Source organism: Theobroma cacao, chromosome 3, assembly GCF_000208745.1.
Source record: "Theobroma cacao cultivar B97-61/B2 chromosome 3, Criollo_cocoa_genome_V2, whole genome shotgun sequence".
NCBI classification, from domain to species: Eukaryota; Viridiplantae; Streptophyta; class Magnoliopsida; order Malvales; family Malvaceae; genus Theobroma; species Theobroma cacao.
Genome location: NC_030852.1, coordinates 33371671 through 33397560, shown reverse-complemented (window position 1 = coordinate 33397560; position 25890 = coordinate 33371671). Strand labels below are relative to the sequence as shown.

The following is a 25890-nucleotide window of genomic DNA, read 5'->3' as shown; positions in this document are numbered from 1 at the left end:
TGCGGTCAAAGCATATTCAGATGCTAATATTCATAACAAAAGTTTCATGGCAAAAGAATAGGTAACATACTTACATGCAAGTTTTCTCCAATGGTGATTACCAAATGAATCGATCATCACATAAGGAATATCGTGCTTTAGGATGGTTGATGGTCTTTAATTAACCATATATATGCTATAGATTTTCACAAAAACTAACGCGTTTGTCAGGCAAACTATATGGCGAGCGTTGACTCCATGCCAAATGCCAAATGCCAAATACAACATGGCAAGTTGCAACCACGATACTACTCGGAGAACCGCAAGGATACTTAGTCTACATGGTAAGTACTCTTGACTCTAAAGAACCATGAATCTGCCATCGGAATACGATTACCACCAGGAAAATTCTTTAAACCACCAAGTTAAAAATGATCATCATACGATAATACTGATAGAGAGCAGAATTTACTCCTTTATCCATCCCATGCGCGGAAACATTTATGGAAGAACTGCATTACTCGTTTCATCTGCTGAATCAACCTACCCTTTTGGAAACAGATAAAAATTTGTGACCTTAATATCTGACGTGACCCTTCTATTCTAACCTTATATTTCTGCCTTTAATTCCTCTTTTCCTTGCTGAAAACGCCAAAATAGTAGTACAAAACTCATCGATATTTTTGGTGAAACTTTGAAATTACATCATTTATCTTAATAATTACCGAGTTAAAAGTAAAATATCATGCTACTCCATATTGCTAACATACATCATCAAAGAAAAGGAAGGGGAAAGCTTTAGAAAGACTAGAAAGAGAATATGTAGGGAGAAGGGAAGGGTTGCAGCTAATTCGTTCATAAACTCCATCAGTGATTTCGCAGAAGAAGCAAAAGGGTGGTGGAAAAACGATCCAAATGAGGAAACTTCTTCTGAAAATCAGACATTAAGGCTAAGTTTTCTTGATGGAGAAGATTGGCTTTCTTTCTTAACTTCTCATTCTCTTCAATAATACTTTGGTTCTCCAAGTAGAGCTTCAAGTTCAGTAGTTCCATGTCTTTCTCCACATTTTCTTCGCATCTTTTCCTGCATAAAAAAAACGTGTTTGCGTTAGAACCATATGTAACATATATGCATGCATATACACACAACTCTGAAAAAAAGTAGGTGTTGAAACATTTATATACCTGGAAAGCCTGTAAATTTGAACTTTAGATTGTTTTGATCTATGCCTTCTCTTTGAAGAAGCAGAGATGGTTGGGCTCCAATCCATGTTGTTACACATCCTTCTATGATTTCTTTCTATTGAAGGAGAAGATAAAGAAGATGGAAAAGTAAGGTTATACTGAAAATGATGAGGGGAAATTGAGAGAAAGGAAGGGATATAAGCTCCTATAAATAGAGTTGGTTTATGTTGTTTTATGACACTTGCATCATGTGGTGGGCTGGTGGCTATGGAAATGAGAGAAAGAGAGAAAAGAGCGAGGGATTCCTCTTCGGCTGTAATGATGGCAGGTGGACTCATGATTGCAAAGGCAAGCAACCAAATGTTGATCAATGAGCAAGAAAAAGCCCAATAGAAGATGGAAGGTTCTATGCCTCCACGTCCCTCTCCACCCTCAACTCCTCAATTAATAACTTTCTTATGTTGGATAACAAAGTTAATACTCCCAATTAAATGGCCAATAGAAAACAAGTATTAAGTTAAACATATTGTTAATTAATCCCTAGTCTTGGTTTTAGTTTCCTCTCATATTTGGCATGCATCAAGGTATCACATGAGAAAATATCTGCCAAATGGAGAGAACCCCACAGCGTACTGACATGGCTCCATGCAACTTGAGATTCAGAGCAATTAATCTTGCATTTCCCATGTGCCATCAAAATAGTGTCCCCAAGTCCGAACTGTCCTTGTTTAAAACTATGATCTTTTACCTAATCCTTTTTTCCTTTAGATTGAATTATTTTTATTCCTTCTCATTCTTTTTCATACTTTCCATTCACATGTTCTACACACGGACCTAAATACTTTTTGAGAAGAAGATATCCTCAAATTACATGATCATTATTGAATTTCTTTATCACCTTTTTCTGGCAATGAGATGTGTGTGTGTGTATATATATATAGCCTTTATGAAAGGATCCTCTCAATGAGCTAGATGAGATTAATGGGGGGTAGATCGCCAATTTAAGCAGTAGTATAATAATTGATGGACAACTAAAAACCCCAGATTGTAAATTTTCTTTTCTTCTTTTATTTTCTAGCTGTCTGTCACTCTTTCCTTGTGCGACGGATTATTTGGTCTTTTGTTATTTATCTGTTTCTCAGGCAAACCAGATGACATGTCCTCTCATATTGTTAGATGAAGCTGTCAAACTGTCATCATTTTAGAGCATTAATGATTTATTTTGTGTTCATCAGTAATTCTACACATGTTGAGTTCGATGGTGGACACTGGACAGAGACATTAGCTAGTTATCTGGTACAACTTCAATTTCCACACCAGAAAAACTGCATCATTTGGCAATTGCAAGTAGGTTTGTATCTGGGGATATCTCGACTGTAATGATGGAGGTGTTAATATATATTAACATTTTTTCTTGGGATCGCAATTTGCAGTGAAAGTCATCAGCATGGATATGGTGCAGATGATTAGGCTGATTACAAGTGGCTTCATGGCATCACCTTGCCTTAAGGACCCAGCTTTGGGAATTGTAGCACTGGCTAGTTAAAGCTAATGGGTTAGAGGCTTGTGGACCATTAGAATGGGGGAAGGTGGCATGGCATCTTCAAATTCATGCCTTCTCTCCCACTTTTTTTTCTCTCTCATGATACTTGGTTTGAACACAGATATCTAAGAGTCAAACCTCATATTGAAGGCCTGAGAAAAGAAAACCCCATCAACTTTTAATTTTCTCAACGTTTTCATGACAGAATATAATGATGATAATATGTTTGTGTATGCATTTGGGTATTCATACAAATTAACAAACAGACACGGCTAGTAATGTGTTTTTCATTTTTTGCCTTTTTATGTCATAGTTCAGGGAATTGCACTTACCAAGTAGTCCTATTGGGCACAAATTCTTGATTTTTTTTTCTTATTTATTAAGCTGCAAAATGAGAAGTAATTGTCTTAATTTGTCCAATTATCCCTATACCTACCATCTTTGCAAGGCTTAAACCAGAAAATAACCTTGACCTTCCTTGTAAAACGAGGTACCACCCATATTGTCAAAACTTTTATCTTCCTTTTAATTTTCTTGTCCACCCTTTTACAAAAAGGTAAGGTAGAACTCTAAGCATAGTGATTGATGTAGTTGAGTTAGGTTATAAATATATACTTATAAAATGCTTTGGTGGACTTTCTGCACGGTTCACAGCTTTCTGCTATTAGGCAATTATCACATTAACCGACTCTTGAAGATTTATGAAGATGGACACCTTGGTTCTTTTGACTTGTGCTGCTGCTCAATCATAGTTGATGAATTTGGCTATCAATTATCAATCTTCACATGTGTGCTCATTTGCAACTCATGAACAGATAATCAAAAGAACCAGAGTAATCAATGGATCTCACCAGCAATTTTCATTTGGTGAAAACCCCAAGGAGATGGCATCATTCCAATCTTGTTATCTTTAGGTAGGGATGGACTTAAAATTTTGGTTACATGAACTTAATTATTCTGGCTTCCCTTTATCTCTTTCTTCATCAACACACTTAAATGATACTATGAATCAAACTGTTATTATTGGCAATGGAAGATGTAGATAAAAAATTCAACCATGAAAAACATGAATCATTTGAAGTTTATGCACAGCTAAGATATGCATGTGACTATATAGTACATATATATATATATATATATATATAATATANATATATATATATATATATATATATATATATATATATATATATATATAATATGAAAAATGGAAATGGAAGTATAAGATTATGAGAGTACATTATTCAGAAAGAGTCATAATGATTCCATTTTGAACTAAGAAAGTTGGGCCAACTGAGAGAGAGTACTAGACATACTCAAAGATTCACTTATTTCTTCTTTTACTACAACTACTAAACTTGGTGATGAATGTGAGGCAATAGATATCAGATACAATAGTCAACAATAGAATGAATATATATGTATAGATATATATGTCTTCCCTTGTTTCTTCTTTTCTTTTCTTATTCTTGTTCCTCTTCAAGTGTCCTGAAAGATTGTACACTCCATTGTTTTTGACGTATTAGCTCTCACAACATGAATCAATCATGGTGGCTGCTTATTAATCCCACGTATATGGGTCCACCTCTCCCTCCACATTGATCATCCATTCTCATCAATTGCCGTGTCAAATCCATCCAGAAAAAAACAAAATCCAACTCTCTCTCTCTCAGCTGTTGCACTGCAATCGATTGCTCTCTTTCGTATTGGTGTATGCACATTCATCATCAACATCATCATCTCCCTCTTGCTAGCTAAGGCACATTACCATCTAACATCATAGTCAAGACATCATGGCCATTTTGATACTAGAAGTTTTTGGTGTGTCTTATTTGTCAACATGTATATTATGATCTATTCTTGTGCAAGGTTATGTAATGCATACCCTACGCATTGTCAGACTTTGCTTTGATATATTTATATATATATATTTTCCTGACATACTACCATTAATGCAAAGAGATATTTAAGGAAACTATTTTTTTGATAGTTAAAAATCTTCCTACCCAAAAATCATTTGAAAAACCTGTGCTGTATCAGCATATATATAAATAGTAATTCAGTTATTGTATGCAACCAATTTGAAAGGGGATAATAGGTTAAGTTCGGAGATAGGAACAGGGGAAGAGAAGGAAGAGGGATATAATGATTGCCTCTGCCCACGTAATCTCCATTATCAGAGCTCTCTCCTGCTTAAGGGTCTGGAACAATAGAGATTGCCATTTACAAAGCACAAAGCAACTGCCAAAATTGATGGCAAATTATGGGGTTGCTGAAACTAAAATGTTGTTGCCAAAATTATTGCTCTCTGCTTTTATAATTGCATCTGCTTCAGTCAAACAAAAACTGGATTGCTCTTATTATTGCTTCCCCCTACCTTTTTAAATATGCATGTTTAATTCTACAATTCAATTGGGGAGATAACTCTTAAGAGCAGACAACTTGACTTTGAGACTGCTTTCTTCGTTTCTCTTTTTTTTCTTTTTTCCTCTTTGAGTATTGTAATAGAGATCACCATACCATACAGTATAATTACAAGATGGTTTGAAGATGGGTTTTTTTCACTTTTTACAAGTTACTTGATGTAGTAAAAGTAAAATTATAAGATGGCTTTTTTAACCTTTTTTATTAATGAAGGATCTTCCAATTTTGAATTTTCTATATATCTGGGCCGCCCATATAACATTGGATCTTGTGAGTGGGCTTCCTATGTAGGCTTTTCTTTTCCCCCAACATTTCTCTGTTGCCCCATTTCTGATTTCGGTTTTTTCCGGGCCCGAAGCCCCTTTCCGAATCCAATCCCTGCGGATCTTGCCAAACCCGAAAATGCAAATAAATTAACTCATTTTAAATTAAAATATTCTAATATTTTAAATAAAATTAATAATTTAATTTTTAAAAATTAAAACTTATTCACAAATTATTAATTTTAAAAAAATTAATATAATCATTTGAAATCTGACATAATAATGGAGTCACTGATTTGGAAAGGAAAAATTTAATTAAAATTTTTTTTAAAAGTCACGAATATTATCCTTGACATAATAATAGAAGTATTATTGTTTTTTTTAATGAATGAAAAATCGTCGCTTCATATAAAAAAAATAATAGAGTAATGTTTTTTCCCATAAAAAATGTACAACCACCTTAGGAGTTACTAATTAGGGTAGGCGCAAAGTATCTATCAAGGTGGCTAAAGAACTTGAAAAATCATAACTTTAAATTAACATGTTGAGAAAAAATCCAAAGTGGATAGTTTTCTGACTCCATTATAAATGTCCAACAATTTTAGATCAATTTCTTTTATAATACTAATAATAATAATCTCAACAAATTTTCTCATTCTCTTAACTCCACGACCAAACATGAAGGAACGGTTTTCTGACTTATTAAAATTTAATAATAGTTACGTGACTTTTTATAATAATTTAAGTGTATTTTTCTTCAAAATTGTAAATTTAATATATAAAGATATGGTTTAAATTTATTAGAGTCTTAATATCATGTTAAATGTTTCAAAATAAATAAATAAAATATTTTAATCTCATGTCAAACAAGTAAAAAAAATTGAAAACTTTATAAATATGAATGCTGCATATTTTATCAAATTAATTTTTTAAAGAGATAGCAGGGATTTCGTGATACAAAAAAAAAATCTATTTATCTTAAGTTTTCTTATATTCTTTCTCTTATTTTCATTGTTTTTTGTTGCTTTAAGACCTTTTTTGTTTATTAACTGATTTTAGTGTTTTAATATTGACGCGAACTTAATGAAGGATGTATTTCAAAGTTCAAAATCATACAAAATTAAATAAAAATCTTGAAATATGAAATAAACACCTTCAACAACTATATAATGAATTAAATCATGGTAAAATGTTTGATCTCAACTATGACATCATTAAATAAAAACAAGGTTTCAATTGCACCAAAAGGAAGTTTCAAATGTAAACATAGATTTCAAATTATTTGAATTTTTATATATTTACCAAGTTTAATACAGTAGAGGGAGGGGAGAATGTTGAGCTTGAATTGACAAATGAGTAATCATTTCAATAAAATATCCATAATGTTATGCATATTCATTGGCTTAAGTTTTTTATTATGTTGTTACTAATTAAATATATTTTTATATATATTCAAACATTTAATTTAATAATTAACGTTGCTCTCATATTTAAAATCATTTTCTAAACCAAAAAAGAAAATGTTGATATGGAAAGAAATTAAGAGGATAGATAGCCACTACCATAAGTCATAATTAATTTATAGTTACCAGAACAATAATTAACTAATGTGGAAAGTGGCAGAGATAATTAGAGAATGAATAGAAAGCAATGAGTGAATGTATAGTTATTTTATATTCTTTAGCCCACTCTATAAAAAAAAAAAAAGGCGAAGTAGTGGGTGAAAAGTGAAAACAATTCGAAAAAAACAATTGCTCGACTTCTTCAATTAAATAGTAAAGATAATAAAAAATCAAATGAGAAAAAATGAATATCATTCAATTTCAATTGGATCTCACTTGGTCCGGTTCTGTACCCCACAATTGGACCGGGTTGGCCGTAAACGTTGCATCGGGAAGAGGCGTGTCAATGAAGGGAGCGTAAATAGCAGAGTCGCTTTTCTGAAAGCAACTCTTATTAATTAAAAAAACAATTCTATATTAACAACTTCTATAATAATTTCCTAAACGCGCGACCTGAAAAGATGGGGTGTCCCACTGCCACATCACTGACCGTCAGATGATCGAATTCTTGACGTCACCACAATATCAGGATTAGATCAGGCCGCTCAGATATAGACTCCCATCAAAATACCGTGTACCCTTGCCACGCCGACATAAAACCGTGGGTGCCGTAGAAACAAAACCAAACCAAAAAAAAATAAAATTTTAAGTTAAAAACCAAACCAAAGGCTCTGTTTTCGGTTTGGTTTTTAGTTTTTTCGAGTTTCAGTTTCGTTTTCGTTTTCGTTTCCCCGTCTGTTCTCTTCTGTTTCTGTTCCTGTTGTTTCCACCTTAAAAAAAAAAAGATCAGGATTTTCTGCTGTTTCTATAATTTTTTTTCCTATTAAATTCAGGACTTGAAAATAATCTCATCATCGTCTGCAATTTTTTCACATCGATCGACGCCGACCGGAGAAAAATAAAACGAGAAACAAATAACCTCCGGTTATCGAATTAACGAGGTATGTTTTACAGTTTTCATTTTCCGATTTGAGTGTTGATTTTTTTGTTCTGGGTTTTCATGTTCATCGATTGAAGAAATTTAGGTGATTTTTTTTGTCGATTTTATTGGACTTGTAATCAACGGTGGCTGTTCCAATTTTTCTGATGGATGGCTGAGATTAAATAGTGATTTTTATGTATTAATTTAGGAGATGGAAAAATTTTTCAGGATTCTTCAGGGATGCTCCTGATTATCGGTGGAGTTTGGGTTGAAGCGGTCTTCTAAAGACGAAATTACCCTTCTTTTTTGTTTACTACCTCAGTGTTTTGTTTGTACTTATAATTTTCTTTTTCTCCAATTTCCGTTCTAATTTGATTTTGTCTCCCCCTTGTTTGAGAAGGCTACGCAATTTATTAACTTGACGATTATACCCTTTAGAGGCCGGTATAGCCAGCTTTAAAGAACATTTAGGTAAAGGGGATTTTCGTCAAATAAAAATTAAAATCGCATTATTATTAGGATTAGGAAAATAATCAAAATCTATATATATTCTGATTGCGAAGCTTGTTGGGTTATCCAACTGTAACCCGTGCTGATTTTCCGTGAAAATCAAGAAGAGAAAAAACCCTTCAATTAAACCCTAATCCTATTTTCTTATCTTGATCGTAGGAACCAAAGCAAAGCAGACAGAAAAAGAGACGAAACCATGGGTTCTGAACAGAATGAAGGAACCAGCTTTCCACCATCCGAGCCCAAACTTTGCGCCAACGGCTGCGGGTTTTTTGGCACGGCGGCGAATATGAACCTCTGCTCCAAGTGTTACCGAGACCTCCGGGCCGGGGAGGAGCAAGCTGCCAAGGCAAAAGCTGCCATGGAGAAATCCCTCAGTGTCAAAACGAAGCAGGAAGATGTGGTTGTGGAGACGATATTGGATGTTAAGCCTGTCGAGGAGCTGCCTCATGTGGGTTCCTCATCGACGGCGGTTGAGCAACCGGCTGTTGTTGCTGCTGGTAACGAACAGGCGGAGCCAAAGGTGTCCAACAGGTGCTTTATATGCAGAAAGAAGGTTAGGTTGACTGGGTTTAAGTGCAGGTGCGGGAGTACATTCTGTGGCGAGCACCGGTACCCGGAAAAACACGAGTGCTTGTTTGATTTCAAGGGTGCTGGACGGGATGCCATTGCCAAGGCAAATCCTGTTGTTAAAGCTGACAAGGTGGAGAGGTTCTGAAAAGGGACTTGGGAGTCTTGGAGGCAGTTTGCGTGAGTCGGTGTTCTTGAATGGATTTGCCTTTTCTTTCTTGCCCTTTTGGCTTTTGGAGGGTTCTATTAGATTTAGGGTTAGTGGAAAAATTGCGGGGTGTTTTAATGTTCTTGCTAGTGTTTGTGGGGGTGGGGATGGTTGGACGGTATTGGGGCGGCTTAGGATGATTCCATAATAAAAATGGATCAATGAATGTTTAGCTTTCATTTTGCTTTTTAATGTTTCTGGCTTGATCTTCATCATATATATCTATATTTATTAGGTATAATTATATATAATAATTTTTATGCTATCTACTTTATATGTTTGTTAGATTAAAATTTTATCAAATTTCCTAATAATTGATTGAAAGGTTGTGGATCTCATGGAAATTCTAAGCACCATATTCTGGTTTTTACCATGCTTTATATCAGAATGTGCCTTGTGAAATACCAGTTCTATTTTCGTTGTCTACCATTCTTCAAACACAGAAAGGTCTGTTCTCTCTGTGGATGTTGCTTTTGCATTTTAAAACCCCCGGTTTTACCTCATTTATAATTCTTTAGTCCTTTACTTCCAATGTCCTTTTCACGTACCCGCAAAATCTGGTTATTGCATCAAGAGGCTGTACAAAGGGCATCAACCCTTTCTCTTTTATTGCTCCATGATCCTCTACCAGACCTGCCTTTTGATTTATGTCTATAGCTACCGCCTAATTGATTAAAGTTTCTGAAATTTTTAGCCAGGTAATGTAGTATATAATTCTTGGAATGGAATCTCTGACCCTGTTGTTGAATTAGGCAAGCCTGGATGGCAAGAATCACCTTCTGTTCGTTGTTATATCTTGCAGGAAGGCTGTTTAACTGCATCAGTCCCCTACTACTCCTTTAAAGACTGTCCTTGGTCCAATAAGCCATGCGGCTACATGTAAAACTGTCCTTTCTCCTAACCATACTTCCCCCATCGTACCCTTAACCCAATGCTGTGGTATGTAGGACTTGTTTCTCTAGTATCACCCGTCAGTCCCCTATTCATCCCTTAAGACTGTACCTGGTCTAAAAAGCCATGCGGCTACATGTAAACTGTCCTTTCTCCTTACCATCCTGCCCCCACCGTAACCTCAGCCCATTTCATCACGACTCTGAAGCTTAGCTTTGTTAGAACTTTATTCTCTACTATCACCCATTTTTAGGAGGAGCAGATCTAAAATCATTAGGGATGAACAAATGTAAACTGAATTGAACAATTGAACCCAATTGAAATGAGTTTAGTTTTTTCGATTCGGTTAGTTCAGTTCTCAAGATAGTTTGGTTATTAAAATTAATTCGGTTCAATTTCGATTGGAAAATTTTTTAATCAAATTAATCGAACTTAAGGGTATTATGAGGATTTTGCATGAAAAATAAATACTAAACCTAATTTCTTCTCTTCTTTATTTTCTCTTTAATTATATGAGTATCTATCTTATTTATTATATTTTTTATTATCATTTTTAATGTTTTTATAATATTAATTTATTAAAAAAATAACATAAATAAATATATACAAACAAAAAAAAAATTATCAAGTTCGGTTTTTAGAAACCGAATTGAACTAAATGAATTATCTCAATTTCGATTAGTTCGGTTATTTGTATAATTCGGTTCGATTTTTGTTATTTTTAAATATGAGTTCAGTTAGTTCGATTATTAAATATCCAAAACTGAACGAACCGAAATAATTGTTTGCACGCTCCTAAAAATCATAGCTTGAGAATCTTCTGTTTAACTTAGTTTAGAATTCTTAGAATGTGAGTCGATTAAGTCAGAGATAATCTTTCTCTCCTTGTCTTTTGTGGGAAAAATTACCACAATTAACATTCTTATAACAGCTCAATTTTGCCTAAGATGAGTTTTTCATTCTCAACATTCACCTCTTTTTTTGAATAGCTTCTCAACATTCAACTTAACCAACAGGTTCTGGCGGGTAAACCTCATGTAACTAAAAGTTTCTTTACATTTTCCACTTTTAACTTTTAATCTCAACTTCGAGTGGTAGGTATGGGCGTGGTCGGGTGGAGGGAGCAATTACCATTGCATAGAAAGAACTTCTGTAGTGCATATGACATTATCTTCCTAGAATCTTACACTTTCAAAATCTAGGGCCACATTCCAGGAATCGGTAACTGTTGTTGACTGTACTAAAGCAGTTTTAGAGTTGGATTAGGATTTCCCCATTAAAACATTTTCACTTATTGGGTCAATGACCTTGTTGAGTATATATCATACCGTGATACTCGCAAGTAATGGTTCCTATATCCTCCATAATTTGATGGATGATGAGCAAAGTAGAGAACCTCCATTAATAAGGTTGTAACTTTTAAATGCGACAAACAATTAACAACTACAATACTTCGCCATCCAAAATTATACACAAAGAAAGAGAATATCCTGGAATGGTCAGAGTCATAAAAATTTAGTACGAACTATATACTGTTAGGTGGTGAGATATGGGGATACGATCTGTATGCAGTAAGCGGTGGAACAAAGAAAAGTTGTGGAGTATTCTGTTATGATTTTAATAGATTTCATGCAGTCCCCACCGAGAAATTCCATTTTATTTGGCTAATCAACTTCAATGACAACCCTGAAAAAAGGGAACAACCACACGCGCATGCTCTCGCCCACAAACACAACCCAACTCCAAAGCTTTTAAGGCCTGAACTGGAAACCGTCTGAACCCAACTGGACGACTAGGAACATGTGCCTGAAACTCATGGCACATCATGTGCTCCCAGCAAAGAATTCGTGCAAGTTGATCGAGGATGCAACCAATCTTGTCACTGGCCACTCACTTTTAGTTGTTTAAACCAAGTAGCAGATATTTGGAGGAATGGGAGGGGTGAAAAAAGAGTTGCTCAGCAGAAGAAAGATAATTGATACTTGATAAGAATAGTCGGGGTGTATACTGATTTCAACATATCCTTTTGAATATATACGAGGAAGGAAATGAATGATAGGCACCAGTAGAATAACTATACCTTGAACAAGGGCGGTCGCTTTTGTTTCTAAATGTGCAAAATCATCATAATATTATTGTATCACTTGCTGGTAATCCTGTCTAGGACTTTTCTGCTAAAATACTGCAACATATCATGTGGCAGGTACCACTCTCACAATGTTTGCACTGGGCCTTCGTCTCTTTTTGACCCATTATTTCATTAAATATTGATGAATAGTTTTCCGAGCACTGCCACTTGATTATACAGTGATTTTGGCTGTTGCACCAATGCCAATTCATTTGCTTAGATGTTCCTGTTCAATGCAGTGCAGAACATCTAATTTCAAGTATACCCTTTTGAGGCGTTTCAGGAATCAGGACCACCATCTCTGAGCTTTTGATTGAAGAGTCCTAATCAGGGCAAAGGTGAAGTAGTAGTAAAAAATAAATAAAAAGTTGTTCATAAGGCCTGCAGGGTGGTGGTGGATCAGGCCACCATAAGGCCTGCGGTGGTGGAGCAGAACTTGCTCATTCTCTCTTTCCTTCCCTGAAATTAAAAAAAAAAAAAAACCGAACCTGGGTAGGATGACTTGTAATGACATTCGATAGTGAAGGACATCTCTCTATCAAATTGAGGGGATTCCTTTCTCTCCTTTTTTTTTTCCTTTTCCGACTTTCCATTAGGCTTTTAGATAAAGATCATTTCACTTCCCGTAATTTCATTGAAATTCATGATGTAAGATATTTCACTGACAAATTGTGTCCATGGGGCCGTGCCCACCTTCTCGGACCATGTTGATGTTGCAAGGGAAGAAAACCTGGCTTCCATTACTGTTTATGCACATCTTCATCATTAATATAATGCCCATTTTATGCTTGTGCATTTATGTATATCCTTATTCCTTACTGATCAAAAAGGTCTAAGTTCATAATCTTCAAAAATCGTGATTTGGTTTGGAAATAGTTCTAGATGGATTAGAAACTTTTAAACTTAAAAATGATTGATTTCAGATTTTAAATCATCTTTTTAACTGTTAACCAAACAAATATAGCCTCTACATTAATAAACCATTAAGCAGAGACGAATTATTTCTAATTGCCTCCTTTTGTGTTTTTTTTTATTTGTAAAAAAGAAAGAAAGAGATCTTAATATTTATACGGTCTTACATATTTCTAGGCTTTTGCTTGGCTCATGTGTAGCAAAAGTTTTAATTAGATGTTGACTTAGGATTGTTTGATTGATCACAAAACACAAAGTCCCATCTGTTTTAAGCATAATGCAGTCCCCTATGGTGTACAATCTTTGTCAAGTGTCATTCAAAAAGGAGCAAAATGTTGTTCTGAAATGATATTTTCCCTTTAGGTTGCTCAAACTCACCCTGCTGAATGACGGGTCAATTCGACATTTTAACCACTGGAAGGGGTGGAGAGCAAGTTCAAGTGTTGAAATCTTACATATTCTTCGAAGACACACTAAATTTGGTTAGGTAAGCATCTGCTGGAACCTCCGACCATGGCAACTGCACATCACCATCTCTTGAAAGGTGATTTTGGCTTCACACAACCACAAGTTAAGTCCATACAAATTGAATGTGCAATAGGGTTACCTGACCCACAATCAGAAAATAATTAGGAGCAAAGGATTAATTATTGGCTACACGTAAATTTATTTTTAAAATCAATTATGAATTGGAAGAATCTACTCATTTTCCAGCAAGTTAAAAACCAAGGAAAGAAGGATAGTTACTGCTTAGTCATTGAACAAGAAAACAAGTAAACTCAAAGCAGCCTACTTTGTTGTACCTTACGGTGAGGTGGGTCAGGGTTTACCCAAGACCTAAGCAAACTATACTTTCTTCCTTGCCCCTTTAGTATTATTATTTTTTTCACCTTTTTTAAAGTCAAAGGCACTCTACGAAGGACGCTTGAGTGGGATCCAATTGCCCTTCGTGGAGTCCGTAGACATTCAACAAAGTGACAACAAAAAAGGAAAGAAAATTATGATGAAGGAAGGGATTGCAATCGGCTTTTCAGATTAAAAAGGGTGTGGCGTTTGAAAACAGATAATACTTCAAATTTGAAACGAGGTTTTCTCATGCTCTTTTTGGCTCTTCGAAATTTGAATGTTTCCATGTTAGTAATGAATGCTGGTAGCTAGCTAGATTTCGAGGGTCCATCTTCCCCCACTTTTGCTTTTCTTTTATGCAGAAGCTTTACCCTCTCTCTGTGTCTGCATCTCCTTTTTCTCATAATTTCCGAACCAGCCTTTTCTTTCAAAACTCTCTCCTTTATTGGGGTTTGCTCTTCTCTTCTCCAGGTGCCATATCTCCTTGTTGCCCTTGGCTTTAAGTTCCACCCAGGAGGGCCAACGGTAGTCATTGCAGTGAATGACAGATGATAAATGCAACCACTCTGGTTGCATGCTCGATTTGTTGGTGTTTTGCGATTCCGGGAAAATCACGTATTCACAATACATATATGACTTTATTTATTTCCTTGCTTACTAATCCCCACATGGCTGCAAAACAAGCTTTGTGCTTCGAAGCTTGAGCTTGATTTGCAGCAAAATCTTAATTTGAAACAGTCTAATCCAATTTGTTTAACAAATAAACTTAAATTCAGTACCCTTCCTTTTCCTTCCCTGATGTGAGTAAGCAAACTCTTTAAATAATTTTACTTACTGAAATTAATCTTCCAAAGAATAGTTATCGAAATTTTACATTTCATGATCAGGCTCAGCCAACATAATTGCCTCTTGATTAAAAAAACAGAATAAAAAAAAAGGCAAATAGGTATGTATGAAATCCAGTATCATTATCGAGAAGATAAAATCTTAACCTTAATACAAACAAAAATGCTGGTCATATAATTAGATTAAAATATAGAACTAATGATGCTTCTATACGTTTCTCTATGATCTATGTAATTCTTCTCTACATTTTTTTTAATATTTAGCTAACAATTTAAAATCAATGCTAGCTCCTTTACAATATAAAATGCAAAATCCCACGTTGTAATTTCATGATAAGGTTATTATATCTAAAGAAATCTTCCTTATTTTCTTTTCATATGGTTTAATATTTGCAATTAACGCTTCAAAAAGAAGTACTGTCATACCATACTGTATAATGCACTGTTATTGTTACATTTTCATTTAATATCACAATACCAATATTAATAACTTAGTATTATTAATTTTCTAAATTTAAAAATACTAATATTTTCATTGGTAAATATTAAATAGTCCATCTTATTAATAACAGATAACAAACTGAAATAAACAGTTAGGGGGAGGGGGGGGGGACAGTTTGGATCTGAGGGGTAGAACAGTAATTTAAAAGTTCCCGCACTATTACACGACACACTTCATTGGCGCATTTAAACACCGTCACGAGGCGCACGTAGAAGTAAAGTAACAACTTATGTTTCAAAAGGGTAGTTTAGTAAATCCCACACCAGCCTCCTCCCCCACCCTTTTTATCTAAAATAAAGTCACGTGCCCTGGTCCACTCTAAAACTCAAAAAACACTCAAAAAAAAGAAAAAAAGAAAAACCCTCATTGATTTCTCAGAGTCCTTCTGGTAACTTGCTCAACGCTCAAAAAGGGAAAACATTTTCTTAGTAACCAAACATAGGATAAGCAAAGAAACAAGAGTTCAAGGGAGAAGTGGGCATGTTAAAGATTGAATCTTCTTGAGGCTTTTGGTGTTGGGTTTTTGTTTTTCACGAAATGGCTAGTGGTGGTGGGAATTATAGGAATGGAACTCATAGGAGCTCTCTTAAAGGAACAACAACAACATCAATAGATAGGCCACTGTCCGTGAACTCCAACCCTTCGAAGCCTGCGCTCAAAACCAAGTCTTTGTCTTCGGTTGGTGCCTCTTCTGGGCTAAGGAAGAGTAGCCCCGGGTCACTTGGAGCCGCCAAAGATGATGCTGGAGGTTAGTTTTGGGGTTTCGTTTGGGATCTTCAAGATGATGCATTTTCTTGGTTTTGTTATTTGTTTGCGTTTTCTTGTAAAGGTTGTTTCTTGTTGAGTGTTTCTGTTTTCAGATTGTCGGATGTCTGAATTTTCACTTGAGGTTGATGGGTAGCTTTTTTGGATTGTCGATGATTATAACATACATTATGTGATTTTGCATTTTGTAAGTGGTTTTCCGTGTGTTTTTGGAAGGCCAAATGTGTGATTATCTTAGCTTTTATCAGGGATAGGAGAGAATTTCTTAAGTTCTTTCCAATGAAAGCAATTTAAACTCTTGTTAAATAGTAATCAATCTTTTTTACGGTTAGATAAGTTTTTAAGTATTCCGGGGTTGAATTGGTCATAAACAGTATTACGGTCGTTCAAATGTGGGATCGGATTATTTATTGATGTACTCGTTTTACTAACCAAAAAAAAAACCTCCTAAAATGTGTTTTTCCTGGAATGGCAGCCTGTATATTTAGTTTATTTGGTAATGCAACGTTGCAATGATATGGCTTTAGGGAGAATGCTTTCCATCAGACCGCTAAAGCAGATACCTTGGGGTTGAAACTGGGCATGGTTTGGGGGCCACAAATAAGCAGGCACCTCAAACCAGCAGGATTCAGTGCGGCTTTACTCAATCTTCACTTTGAAAATTGGATTTCTTTTTTTTTTTTTTTCTGATTGTTAGCATGTTAAAAATATTGAAAGTTTATCTAGCATAAAATTTGTTTATCTTTTATAGATCTTTCAGTGCCCTTATTTAGGGCTGCCTAATGTTAGATTCTTAGAAAGTTCAGTCTTTGCGAAGAAGAAGGGATTAGACTAAAGATTGTAACTTGTCTGGTATTGAGCTCTTCTTGACAAGTATGATCAGTATGCTATTCTTTTGCCTGTGCTTATTTTTTAGTTTGACATTTCTATGTTTCTCTTCAGTTCCTGGAAGAGTTCGAGTGGCTGTAAGATTGCGTCCACGTAATGCAGAAGAGTCGGCGGCAGATGCTGATTTTGCTGATTGTGTAGAACTTCAACCTGAGGTATTTGATGCAACTTTACCAGTTATATGTGTGGGTTAATTATGTTCTCAGTTACTATTTTTTTTTTCTTGAATGGCTTTCTCTGCTCTCTGTTGTCTGTTTGATATTGAAGTAGCACACTGATTGAGGAAAAGTTAAGAGATGGACATCTCAGTTTTATTTTGCCTGGATATGACATCTTGATGGATGCATCAACCTGAAAGTGAGTTTATTCAAATGAAAAGGGAGACAAAGAGTAAAGGTTGACTAATATCACTTCATTTGAATATGTCAAGAAGGATTTAGTTGCTAACCACCTTAAAAATGAGAAGGCTGGTGGGCTTTTGCTTGTACATGTTGTAGCTGATCTAACTAGTTTTCAAATTACTTTACTTTAGCTCTCATCCAGTTTCTGCAAGTGATTTTCTTATTTTGTTCCTTATAAAGGCACTAATGCTTTTTTCATTTATTTCAGCTTAAAAGGTTAAAGCTTCGGAAAAACAATTGGGACACAGATACCTATGCGTTTGATGAAGTGCTCACAGAGTTTGCATCACAAAAGCGTGTGTATGAAGTTGTTGCAAAGCCAGTTGTGGAGGTTTGTCCACATGACATATTCACTTCTACCACAATTTGATAGAAATTCACTTGCATTTTGTTTTTTTGCGTTGCAACAACAAAGGTAGCGCATTTAAATATTTCATCTAGCAAGATATTTGGTTTTTATTGTGCTAAATAAAAATTATTTTCAGATGTTACTGACTGTACCCATTTTCCTGCAATGGTCTGAAAGAAGTAGTTTCAGGCTATCATTGTTCCCAACTCAATTGTTTTGTGCTCATTTAAATAACTGGAGTGTTTGGTCATAGCTCATGAAGGATCTCTATGCCTGGTTCATTTAACAAGATCTTTGTGCAATTTGTGTTTATAGAGTGTTTTGGATGGTTACAACGGGACAGTCATGGCTTATGGTCAGACTGGTACTGGCAAAACATATACTCTTGGCCGACTTGGAGAGGAAGATACAGCTGATCGTGGAATAATGGTCCGTGCTATGGAGGATATTTTAGCAGATGTTTCACCGGAAAGTGATTCTGTTTCTGTCTCCTATTTGCAGGTTGTTGCATCATACTGCTGATCGTGGTGTTTGATTTCTGATATTGTCATAGTTTTTATGAATTGTGGTACAACAATTTTTACCGGCTAATCAGTCTAAGCTTATTTTCTCTTAGAAACTTTTTATCATTTTCTCCAAAGTTACAACCTTTATAATGTGCCTGATAGTTTCGATCATTGAAAATTTGTGCAGCTCTACATGGAGTCATTACAGGATCTTCTTGATCCTACTAATGACAATATTTCCATTGTGGAAGACCCTAAATCTGGAGACGTTTCACTACCTGGGGCTACCGTAGTAGAAATAAGAGATCAGCAAAGTTTCTTGGAATTACTACACTTAGGAGAAGCTCACCGCTATGCTGCAAACACAAAATTGAATACTGAATCTTCTCGTAGTCATGCTATTTTGATGGTGAATCAATTGAATTAAGTTATTCTTGTTCTAATGGATTTGTTGACTATCCTGATTGCGTTGCATTTATCCTATAATGCAATTAATTCATCTCTTGTGCCTTAGGTACATGTCAAGAGGTCTGTAAAAGGAAGAGAACCTGCTCATTCAAGTGAAAATGGTAACAGTACTAACATGGCTAAATCTCTTAGGCCTCCACTTGTTCGAAAGGGCAAGTTAATTGTTGTAGATCTTGCTGGTTCAGAGCGAATTGATAAGTCAGGTAGTGAAATAGAATGCACAAAGCTCCCTCCCCTCAGTTTAACTGTTTAATTTATGACGGTCCTACTATCTACCTTTTAACTTGTGTCAAGCATCTTCTCTTATTTTTCCTGCATGCTGATCTTTGTTTCTTTGCTGTTACTTTGCAGGGAGTGAAGGCCACACCCTTGAAGAAGCCAAATCTATCAATCTTTCTCTGAGTGCACTGGGGAAGTGCATTAATGCACTGGCAGAGAACAGCGCTCACATTCCAGTTCGTGATTCAAAGCTTACTAGATTGCTTCGAGATTCATTTGGAGGTATATTGGATGGAATAACTTTTGTCTTATGTGTGATTGCTATTTTACTAAGTTATTCATCTACATATCTCACTAATGTACTTGTAGAATGTTTTGACATAGAGCTATATCTAGTAATTATACAATATTGTTTCGAAGACTATGGCACCTTAAGTCCCATTTGAACAATGAAAGACCAGCTTCTTCCACATTGCAAGTTGTTTTGCCTGACATTTTGATTTTTTTAACAGGAACAGCAAGAACATCATTGGTTATAACTATAGGTCCATCCCCACGTCATCGCGGAGAAACTGCTAGTACTATAATGTTTGGACAGAGGGTGGGTTACAACACAACTTCCCTTTTTTTTTTAGTTTAACTAATTCATCTTATTTTATGGTTTTAAGATGCATCTGTAGACTAGTTGCTGGGATTGTCATTTTTTCAATTCTATTATTTTCTAGTGACATATAAATGGAATCAAAATTTGACCTAGAGTGTAAGTGGTTTATTTATAATGCCATTTGATTGCTCAACATATGCACTTTATTTTTGCTTTTTATAGGCTATGAAAGTTGAGAATATGTTGAAGCTCAAGGAAGAATTTGATTACAAAAGTTTGGCCAGAAGGCTAGACATACAATTAGACAAACTCATTATGGAGCATGAAAGGAAGCAGAAAGCATTTGAAGATGAGATTGAAAGAATTACCACAGATGCGCAAGTTCGAATTACTGAGGCTGAAAGAAATTTTGCAGATGCAATGGAGGTATAGTTTTTTACCAGTGTAGAAGTTGACTGGAATGTTGGCTTCTTTTTTATGTCTTTTGGGTTGTTGGTGTGCCCATGCATCTATGTGTGTGAAGTTAGTGAGTGTGTGTGTGTGTGAGAGAGAGAGAGAGAGAGAGGTATCTTTCTTTTTACTTTATACATAATCCAAAATTTAATTGGAAAGAAGGGTTGACTGCACCGTTATGTTAAACACTATAAAGCTTATCACTGTCATAATTTTGCCAGTTTTTCTACCTGAAACGAGGGTATATTATCATTGTAATTGCTGCATGGTTTCTAATAACATGAATGTATTAAATGTGTAACACTTGATCTTGTGCGTGATTATAAAAAGATTGGTTTTCTTAATAGTCATATACTTCTTAAGTTCAGTGTAGGGATAGGATGGTATGAAGGGAAGTGAAAGGGGGTTTGTGTGGGGTGGAAGGAACTAAGTGAACAATTACCTGCTGAGCTTGTTGAACTTTTTGATGATAGATCATGTTTTTGTCCAGTGCCTAGAGTTAACCATTTACTTGAATGCATACTGAATTCAATCTCTTCTTCTTCTTGCAGAAGGAAAGATTGAAGTATCAGAAGGACTATATGGAATCAATAAAGAAGCTTGAGGAGAAATGGATGATGAATCAGCAAAAGCAGGGTGGTGAAAGAAAGGTGGAAATATAATCCTGTATAGAACTATCTCGTTATATGATATTGATTGCTCATACAATGCTAAATTTAATTGAGCGGGCATATTTTGTCTTTTGCTTCGTTCCCTTTGTTAATGTTTTCTCTAGTTTTTGTCACTTAAAGCTAATTTGAAACTTGCTTAGCATGTCTGTGCCTCTTTTTATCCTACACAGGAGCAGATGGTATCCACTGCTGAGGAAGTTGCTGAGGTAAAAAAGTTACTTAGTAAAGAAACTTCATTAAGGAAAGCTGCTGAAGAGGAAGTCAATAATCTTAAAAGTCAACTAGCTCAACTGAAAATATCAGAGGTATATGTGTATCTCTATTTCATTTCATCGTTACCTCTGCTTTTCTGCTACTTCTTTGGCATATAGACTGCTGTCCCACACTGCCATACTTTTAATGTCTAGGCATCTACAAATTCTGAGATCTTGAAACTGCAAAAGATGCTGGAAGATGAGGCATATCAAAAGGAGAAACTTGAAGGGGAAATATCAATGCTGCAAAGTCAGTTATTGCAGCTAAGTTTTGAAGCCGACGAGGTATGCTATCAATGGAAACTACAAGTTTGTGAGTTGTTGCATTGTCCATTTATGTAACTGATCCTGTGATGCGATACTTCCAAACTTCTTCACTTTTGCTGTATTGTATCTCATCTTTCATTCACTGATTAAATTCCTCTCAGGGGGAAATCTTATATATAAAGTAGGTGGTAAATGTTAAAATTTTCAAACTTTGTCCATGTCCATTGTAATTAAACTGCAAATTAAACATTTGTGTTTTTTATGAGATTAAATGGACTCCTAACAACCTGAGAATTTAAAGTTATCTGGTAGGTCGAGGCTTGTCTTGATATGTTCTGCCACCTGATGATCAATTGCTTTAATTGTACATTTTAAATTTTAACTGGGCATGCATTTTTTGTTTTAGACCAGAAGAAGGCTTGACAGAGGTGGGCCTGGGAAAGTCCCTGGTGGTCTAGATTCTCTCATTGCTCAAGTTAGACCACAGCTAAAAGATTCAGGAAATGGAGAGAAGGCGTCGATAGCAAAACTCTTCGAACAAGGTAACAGTAATTCCCGAACTGATATTTATCAAAAAAAAGCTATACTAAAATAATAAAGAATAATGTATTTATAGTTTATCTAATTGCTTTCTCTTATAGTGGGATTGCAGAAGATCTTATCATTGCTTGAAGCAGAAGATGCTGATGTGCGGATTCATGCTGTGAAAGTGGTAGCAAATTTAGCTGCTGAGGGTATCTTTTCTGCCTGTCTGCTCCTTGTTTACTTTTTTGTTGTAGCAATACTTCACTCTAAATTTGACGTGATTAAAGTAGAGCACTGCCTTTTTAAGTAGTTACACGTCTTCTGGTTTTTCTCATTCCTGCATTTTCATATAATACTTCCGAATCATTTAGAAACCAATTTCAGGACTTAAATTGTTAATTCTAGATAATTGAGGACTTTTGCGTGGATGTATCTGCTATTTCATCCATCACTTCTATCCAGATAATAATTACTTTGATAGTGCTGTTTCTTATTAGATATGTCAATGACAGTGTAAACTTGACCTCCACTGTGCAGAAACAAATCAGCAGAAGATTGTAGAAGCTGGAGGTCTAACGTCCTTGCTGAGGCTGCTTGGAAGCTCTGAGGATGAGACTGTCCATAGAGTGGCAGCTGGTGCAATTGCCAATCTTGCGATGAATGGTAAAATTTAAATTGCAATATGATGCTTCTTTCTATGAAGTCTTTATGCTTTCAATTGATGTTACTTTTACATATTACTCCTTTTATGTTGTTAGAAACCAACCAGGAACTAATAATGTCTCAAGGGGGCATTAGCTTGTTATCAATGACAGCAGCTAATGCTGAGGATCCTCAAACACTTAGAATGGTTGCTGGGGCCGTCGCCAATCTGTGTGGCAATGGTAAATTGCTTGACCTCTTTGACTTTTATCTGCTGCAATTTCCTAATTTACTTGCATGGTTAAGTTTATGAGAAGTTTCTGCATGTTGGCTCAACAACTATTTATTTCCATAACTTCAATCAGTAATGTGTTTATGCAATCAGAGATTTAAAACTTCTAATAGTGAAAACGTGAAATGTTAAGCTTGTCTTATTAGTTTCATCTGAGGTTGTTACCATGGAGCTCTTTACTATGCATGTGCAATTTTTTAGGAGTCAAAATGATACATTCATGTGAGAGAACTTAGAGTAGTGTAGGGCTCAATATCTTTGTTAAAGATTCATTAAGTCGATCAGTTTGTTTACCTCTTCAATTGAGTACTTCTCTATTACTTTCTCTAGATAAGCTGCAGAATAAGCTAAGAGGTGAAGGTGGTATCAAGGCTTTGTTAGGTATGGTCAAATGTGGACATCCAGATGTTCTTGCTCAAGTTGCTCGTGGAATAGCAAACTTTGCTAAATGCGAGTCAAGAGCATCAACTCAAGGTACAATTTCTTGGAGGATGACTTGAAGTCTGCTGATCTCATAGCTGGTCATGTAGTAATTTTGAACTTGTTGATGCCTTGTTAACATAGTTTAGGGTGCATGTTCAGAAGAATATATATATATGGTTTCTTTGTCTTCTGGGGTAATTTGGTTCTCAAATGGTACAGGAAGTAAAACTGGAAGGTCTCTTCTGATTGAGGATGGAGCACTTCCATGGATTGTACAGAATGCTAACAATGATGCCTCGCCAATCAGGCGCCATATTGAGCTTGCACTCTGCCACTTAGCACAACATGGTCAGTTTGTTTTTTCTTTGGAAACTTTCGTATGGTTTCTCTCTTTGAAAATCTTTCTAATGAGGCTCCGATCCAATTCACTACACTGCAGAAGTGAATGCTAAAGACATGATAAGCGGAGGTGCCTTGTGGGAACTGGTCCGCATCTTGCAAGAGTGTTCACGGGAAGACATAAGAACTCTTGCACATCGGACGCTTACTTCTAGCCCGACCTTCTTAGCTGAATTGAGGCGGCTACGAATAGACTTTTAATGAAATTATGGAAAACTTGAAGTGTACTTGAGGTGCAGAAACCGATTCAGCTTAAACTAATTAAGACTAGAGGATTGATACACCCCACATCTAAACAAGCAGGAGTGCTTACAGCTGTGCTCCTGTTGAAGTTTTGCCATGAAATAGAGTGCGCTTGGCTTCATAGTCAAAATATGTTGTTGACTACACACGGAACCTCTGATTTATTAATCAAATTGTTGTCTTGTGATCTCATGTGTTTTTATCTGAGACCTTCCTGTGTAGTTGGCTAATTATAGTAAACAAATGATTTGTATATGAAAATGGATAGTGAGGGTAACTAACATCCAGTTGTTCTTGTATATAAGTAACTTCTCATTACTTGTTCTGTAAGGATGGATTTGTTGTGGAAAGCTTTTTAGTTTGTTCTAGCAGAAACCCCTGAATGCCCATATATATATGTCAATTCTGTAATCTTTTTTCTTAGGTGCTGGCTAATTCCATTGTTCCAAAATTGGTGATGTATACCCACACCTCTTTGTATAAGGGATTAAAGGGTTTAATATCCTTGTGATAATCACTACTATTTTTTTATTTATTCCTCTTTCTTTAACCCAAATTTCATTGTTCAACAGTTAGGCCTTTTCCTTTATCCTGCTTTCCTGATTCCTCTCATCAACAGCAAGTTATTCTTGTTCCCATCCATTTATATTTTATTAATACATGGATAAAGGAAAATCTTAGTTGAGTTTGTTGTATGATAATACTGAGAAAGAAAGGGTCCCATGTTGGAGATTGATCTGTATAATTAGAATACTCTCTCTTTTTCTGTTTCTTCATTCATTCTTATGCCAATGCTAGCTGTTGCTGTGTAAACTGTAGAGTGTTATTTCTTTAAGTTCTTTTCATTGTACAAAGGTAAATAATAATAATAATAATAATGAAAGGAGTTCTTTTCGAAGTACATTGCGACAGAACAATGTCAAATAATAATTAGACGTGCAATTGAAGAAGCTTCATATTCTTCTTCATCTTCATTGGAGAAAAGCGACATTGTGCAGCTCGTTTATTACCATGAACTACACTTATGCTTTTCTTTGTAGAGATTATATGGAAGAAGGAAAGGGTCAAGAGAGATCATTTTCAAAGCAATTCTGGATTACATACATTACTGTAAAAATAGATGTTGAAAGGTTTGGAAAAGGAACAAGGTTCTGAATTACGTACATCTTGTTCAAGATTTTCTGAACATACATAGGTGAAATAATGGGTGCAAAGACGAAATTGAGTTACCTATTTTAAGTTATTTAAACATAATTAATCATCCAAAGAAATAATTTAACGTTATTTTATCCTACATTTTTATGAGTAAATTTCTTCAACTAGTGGATATCATATGACTAATTGTTTTCTTCAAATACCAAGTTCCGTGAGTTGGAATACCTACCCTCCCTTCAATGCCTTAATTTCTCGTTTTGTCACCTCATTGTGAAAAAATGTGAGGAAATGTAGAAATCAAACTAATTCAAAACCTCTCAGATAATTTGACACAGAACCAGGTAATGATCATATTAGCAAAAGAATTGGAGTAGACAAAAAGAAATGAACATAAAAAGGCCATACCCCAAAGTAACTGATGTGTCGAATTTTATTTTTGGTACCAATGTTGATCCATTTCTCATACTAATTTCATTAAGAAGAGATTAGTTACGAGCTTAGGGTGTAGTTGACATGGTTCTCTAGATTTATTAACGTGGGTTAAGAGCCCACGTTTTAACTGTCAAATCATGAGTTAGTCAACAAAGAAGAAAGAGCAGACGAGAGTGAGGGGAAGGGGGTTACAGAAAAAGGACAGGAAAAGCTGCTATTCAAGAATTCAATGAAGAAATAGTAGAAGAATGAATGGATAAGTCTTAAAAGCTTAGCTATGAAGGGAAAAAAGCAGCCAGCTGTGAGTTTTAAGATGGAGAGTTGGAGTGCACAGAATCTGAACTGGATTTTGGCTTGAATCTTGAACAGCCGCCCAATCCCCAGTTCTCTGAATCCGGAAGACAGATAGAGAGAGAGAAAGAGGCTAAATTTAGAGCCCACTTTGTTTGGGTCGCTGCCCTTTTATGCACGTGTTTTGTGGTATTGCCTCGAAAAGGAACTTGTTCAGAGCAGTGCACGTGTAAACCAGTACCCAAATATTTTCATGTCTCCATATCTAAAAAAAAGGGAAAAAAAAAAACCCTAAGACTCTCTCTAGAAACAGATACCTGGAAACTGTAATGCCCACACCTCTTTGCCTGCTT

At 35.5% G+C, this 25890-nt stretch overlaps 3 protein-coding genes across 5 annotated transcripts; 2 read left to right on the top strand and 1 right to left on the bottom strand.

The window, feature by feature from the left end:
* LOC18606385 (protein LITTLE ZIPPER 1) lies at window positions 640–1541 on the bottom strand. The gene is made up of 2 exons (XM_007039961.2): window positions 1165–1541; window positions 640–1063 (listed from the first exon to the last, which is right to left on the bottom strand). The coding sequence occupies exons 1-2, from the start codon at window positions 1500–1502 to the stop codon at window positions 847–849; spliced, it is 555 nt and encodes a 184-aa protein (XP_007040023.2). The 5' UTR covers window positions 1503–1541; the 3' UTR covers window positions 640–846.
* LOC18606384 (zinc finger A20 and AN1 domain-containing stress-associated protein 1) lies at window positions 7563–9362 on the top strand. Its single transcript, XM_007039960.2, has 2 exons — window positions 7563–7897; window positions 8548–9362. Exon 2 carries the CDS (start codon window positions 8585–8587, stop codon window positions 9104–9106), a length of 522 nt encoding a protein of 173 aa, XP_007040022.1. The 5' UTR covers window positions 7563–7897; window positions 8548–8584; the 3' UTR covers window positions 9107–9362.
* Window positions 15611–24194, top strand: LOC18606382 (armadillo repeat-containing kinesin-like protein 3). Of its 3 annotated transcripts, none has more exons than XM_018118226.1 (19): window positions 15611–16038; window positions 16998–17098; window positions 17553–17675; window positions 18009–18194; window positions 18387–18608; window positions 18714–18870; window positions 19019–19168; window positions 19399–19487; window positions 19713–19916; window positions 20495–20593; window positions 20755–20919; window positions 21022–21153; window positions 21542–21677; window positions 21777–21869; window positions 22198–22323; window positions 22419–22544; window positions 22925–23068; window positions 23237–23365; window positions 23457–24194. In XM_018118226.1, exons 1-19 carry the CDS (start codon window positions 15828–15830, stop codon window positions 23615–23617), a joined length of 2754 nt encoding a protein of 917 aa, XP_017973715.1. In that variant the 5' UTR covers window positions 15611–15827; the 3' UTR covers window positions 23618–24194. The 3 variants fall into 3 exon arrangements, with proteins under 3 accessions (XP_017973715.1, XP_007040020.2, XP_017973716.1); XM_007039958.2 differs by having other exon boundaries at window positions 15828–16038; window positions 20785–20919; XM_018118227.1 differs by lacking the exon at window positions 15611–16038 and adding an exon at window positions 17211–17300 and having other exon boundaries at window positions 17022–17098.

Excerpts from the sequence above, each read along its gene's own strand:
- LOC18606385 (XM_007039961.2), bottom strand. The coding sequence starts at position 1,502 with ATGAGTCCACCTGCCATCATTACAGCCGAAGAGGAATCCCTCGCTCTT. Across the intron at positions 1,064-1,164 it reads CAAATTTACAGGCTTTCCAG|GAAAAGATGCGAAGAAAATG; the intron begins GTATATAAATGT and ends TTTTTTATGCAG.
- LOC18606382 (XM_018118226.1), top strand. The coding sequence starts at position 15,828 with ATGGCTAGTGGTGGTGGGAATTATAGGAATGGAACTCATAGGAGCTCT. Across the intron at positions 20,920-21,021 it reads CTCAACTGAAAATATCAGAG|GCATCTACAAATTCTGAGAT; the intron begins GTATATGTGTAT and ends TTTAATGTCTAG. Across the intron at positions 23,366-23,456 it reads CTGCCACTTAGCACAACATG|AAGTGAATGCTAAAGACATG; the intron begins GTCAGTTTGTTT and ends ACTACACTGCAG.
- LOC18606384 (XM_007039960.2), top strand. The coding sequence starts at position 8,585 with ATGGGTTCTGAACAGAATGAAGGAACCAGCTTTCCACCATCCGAGCCC.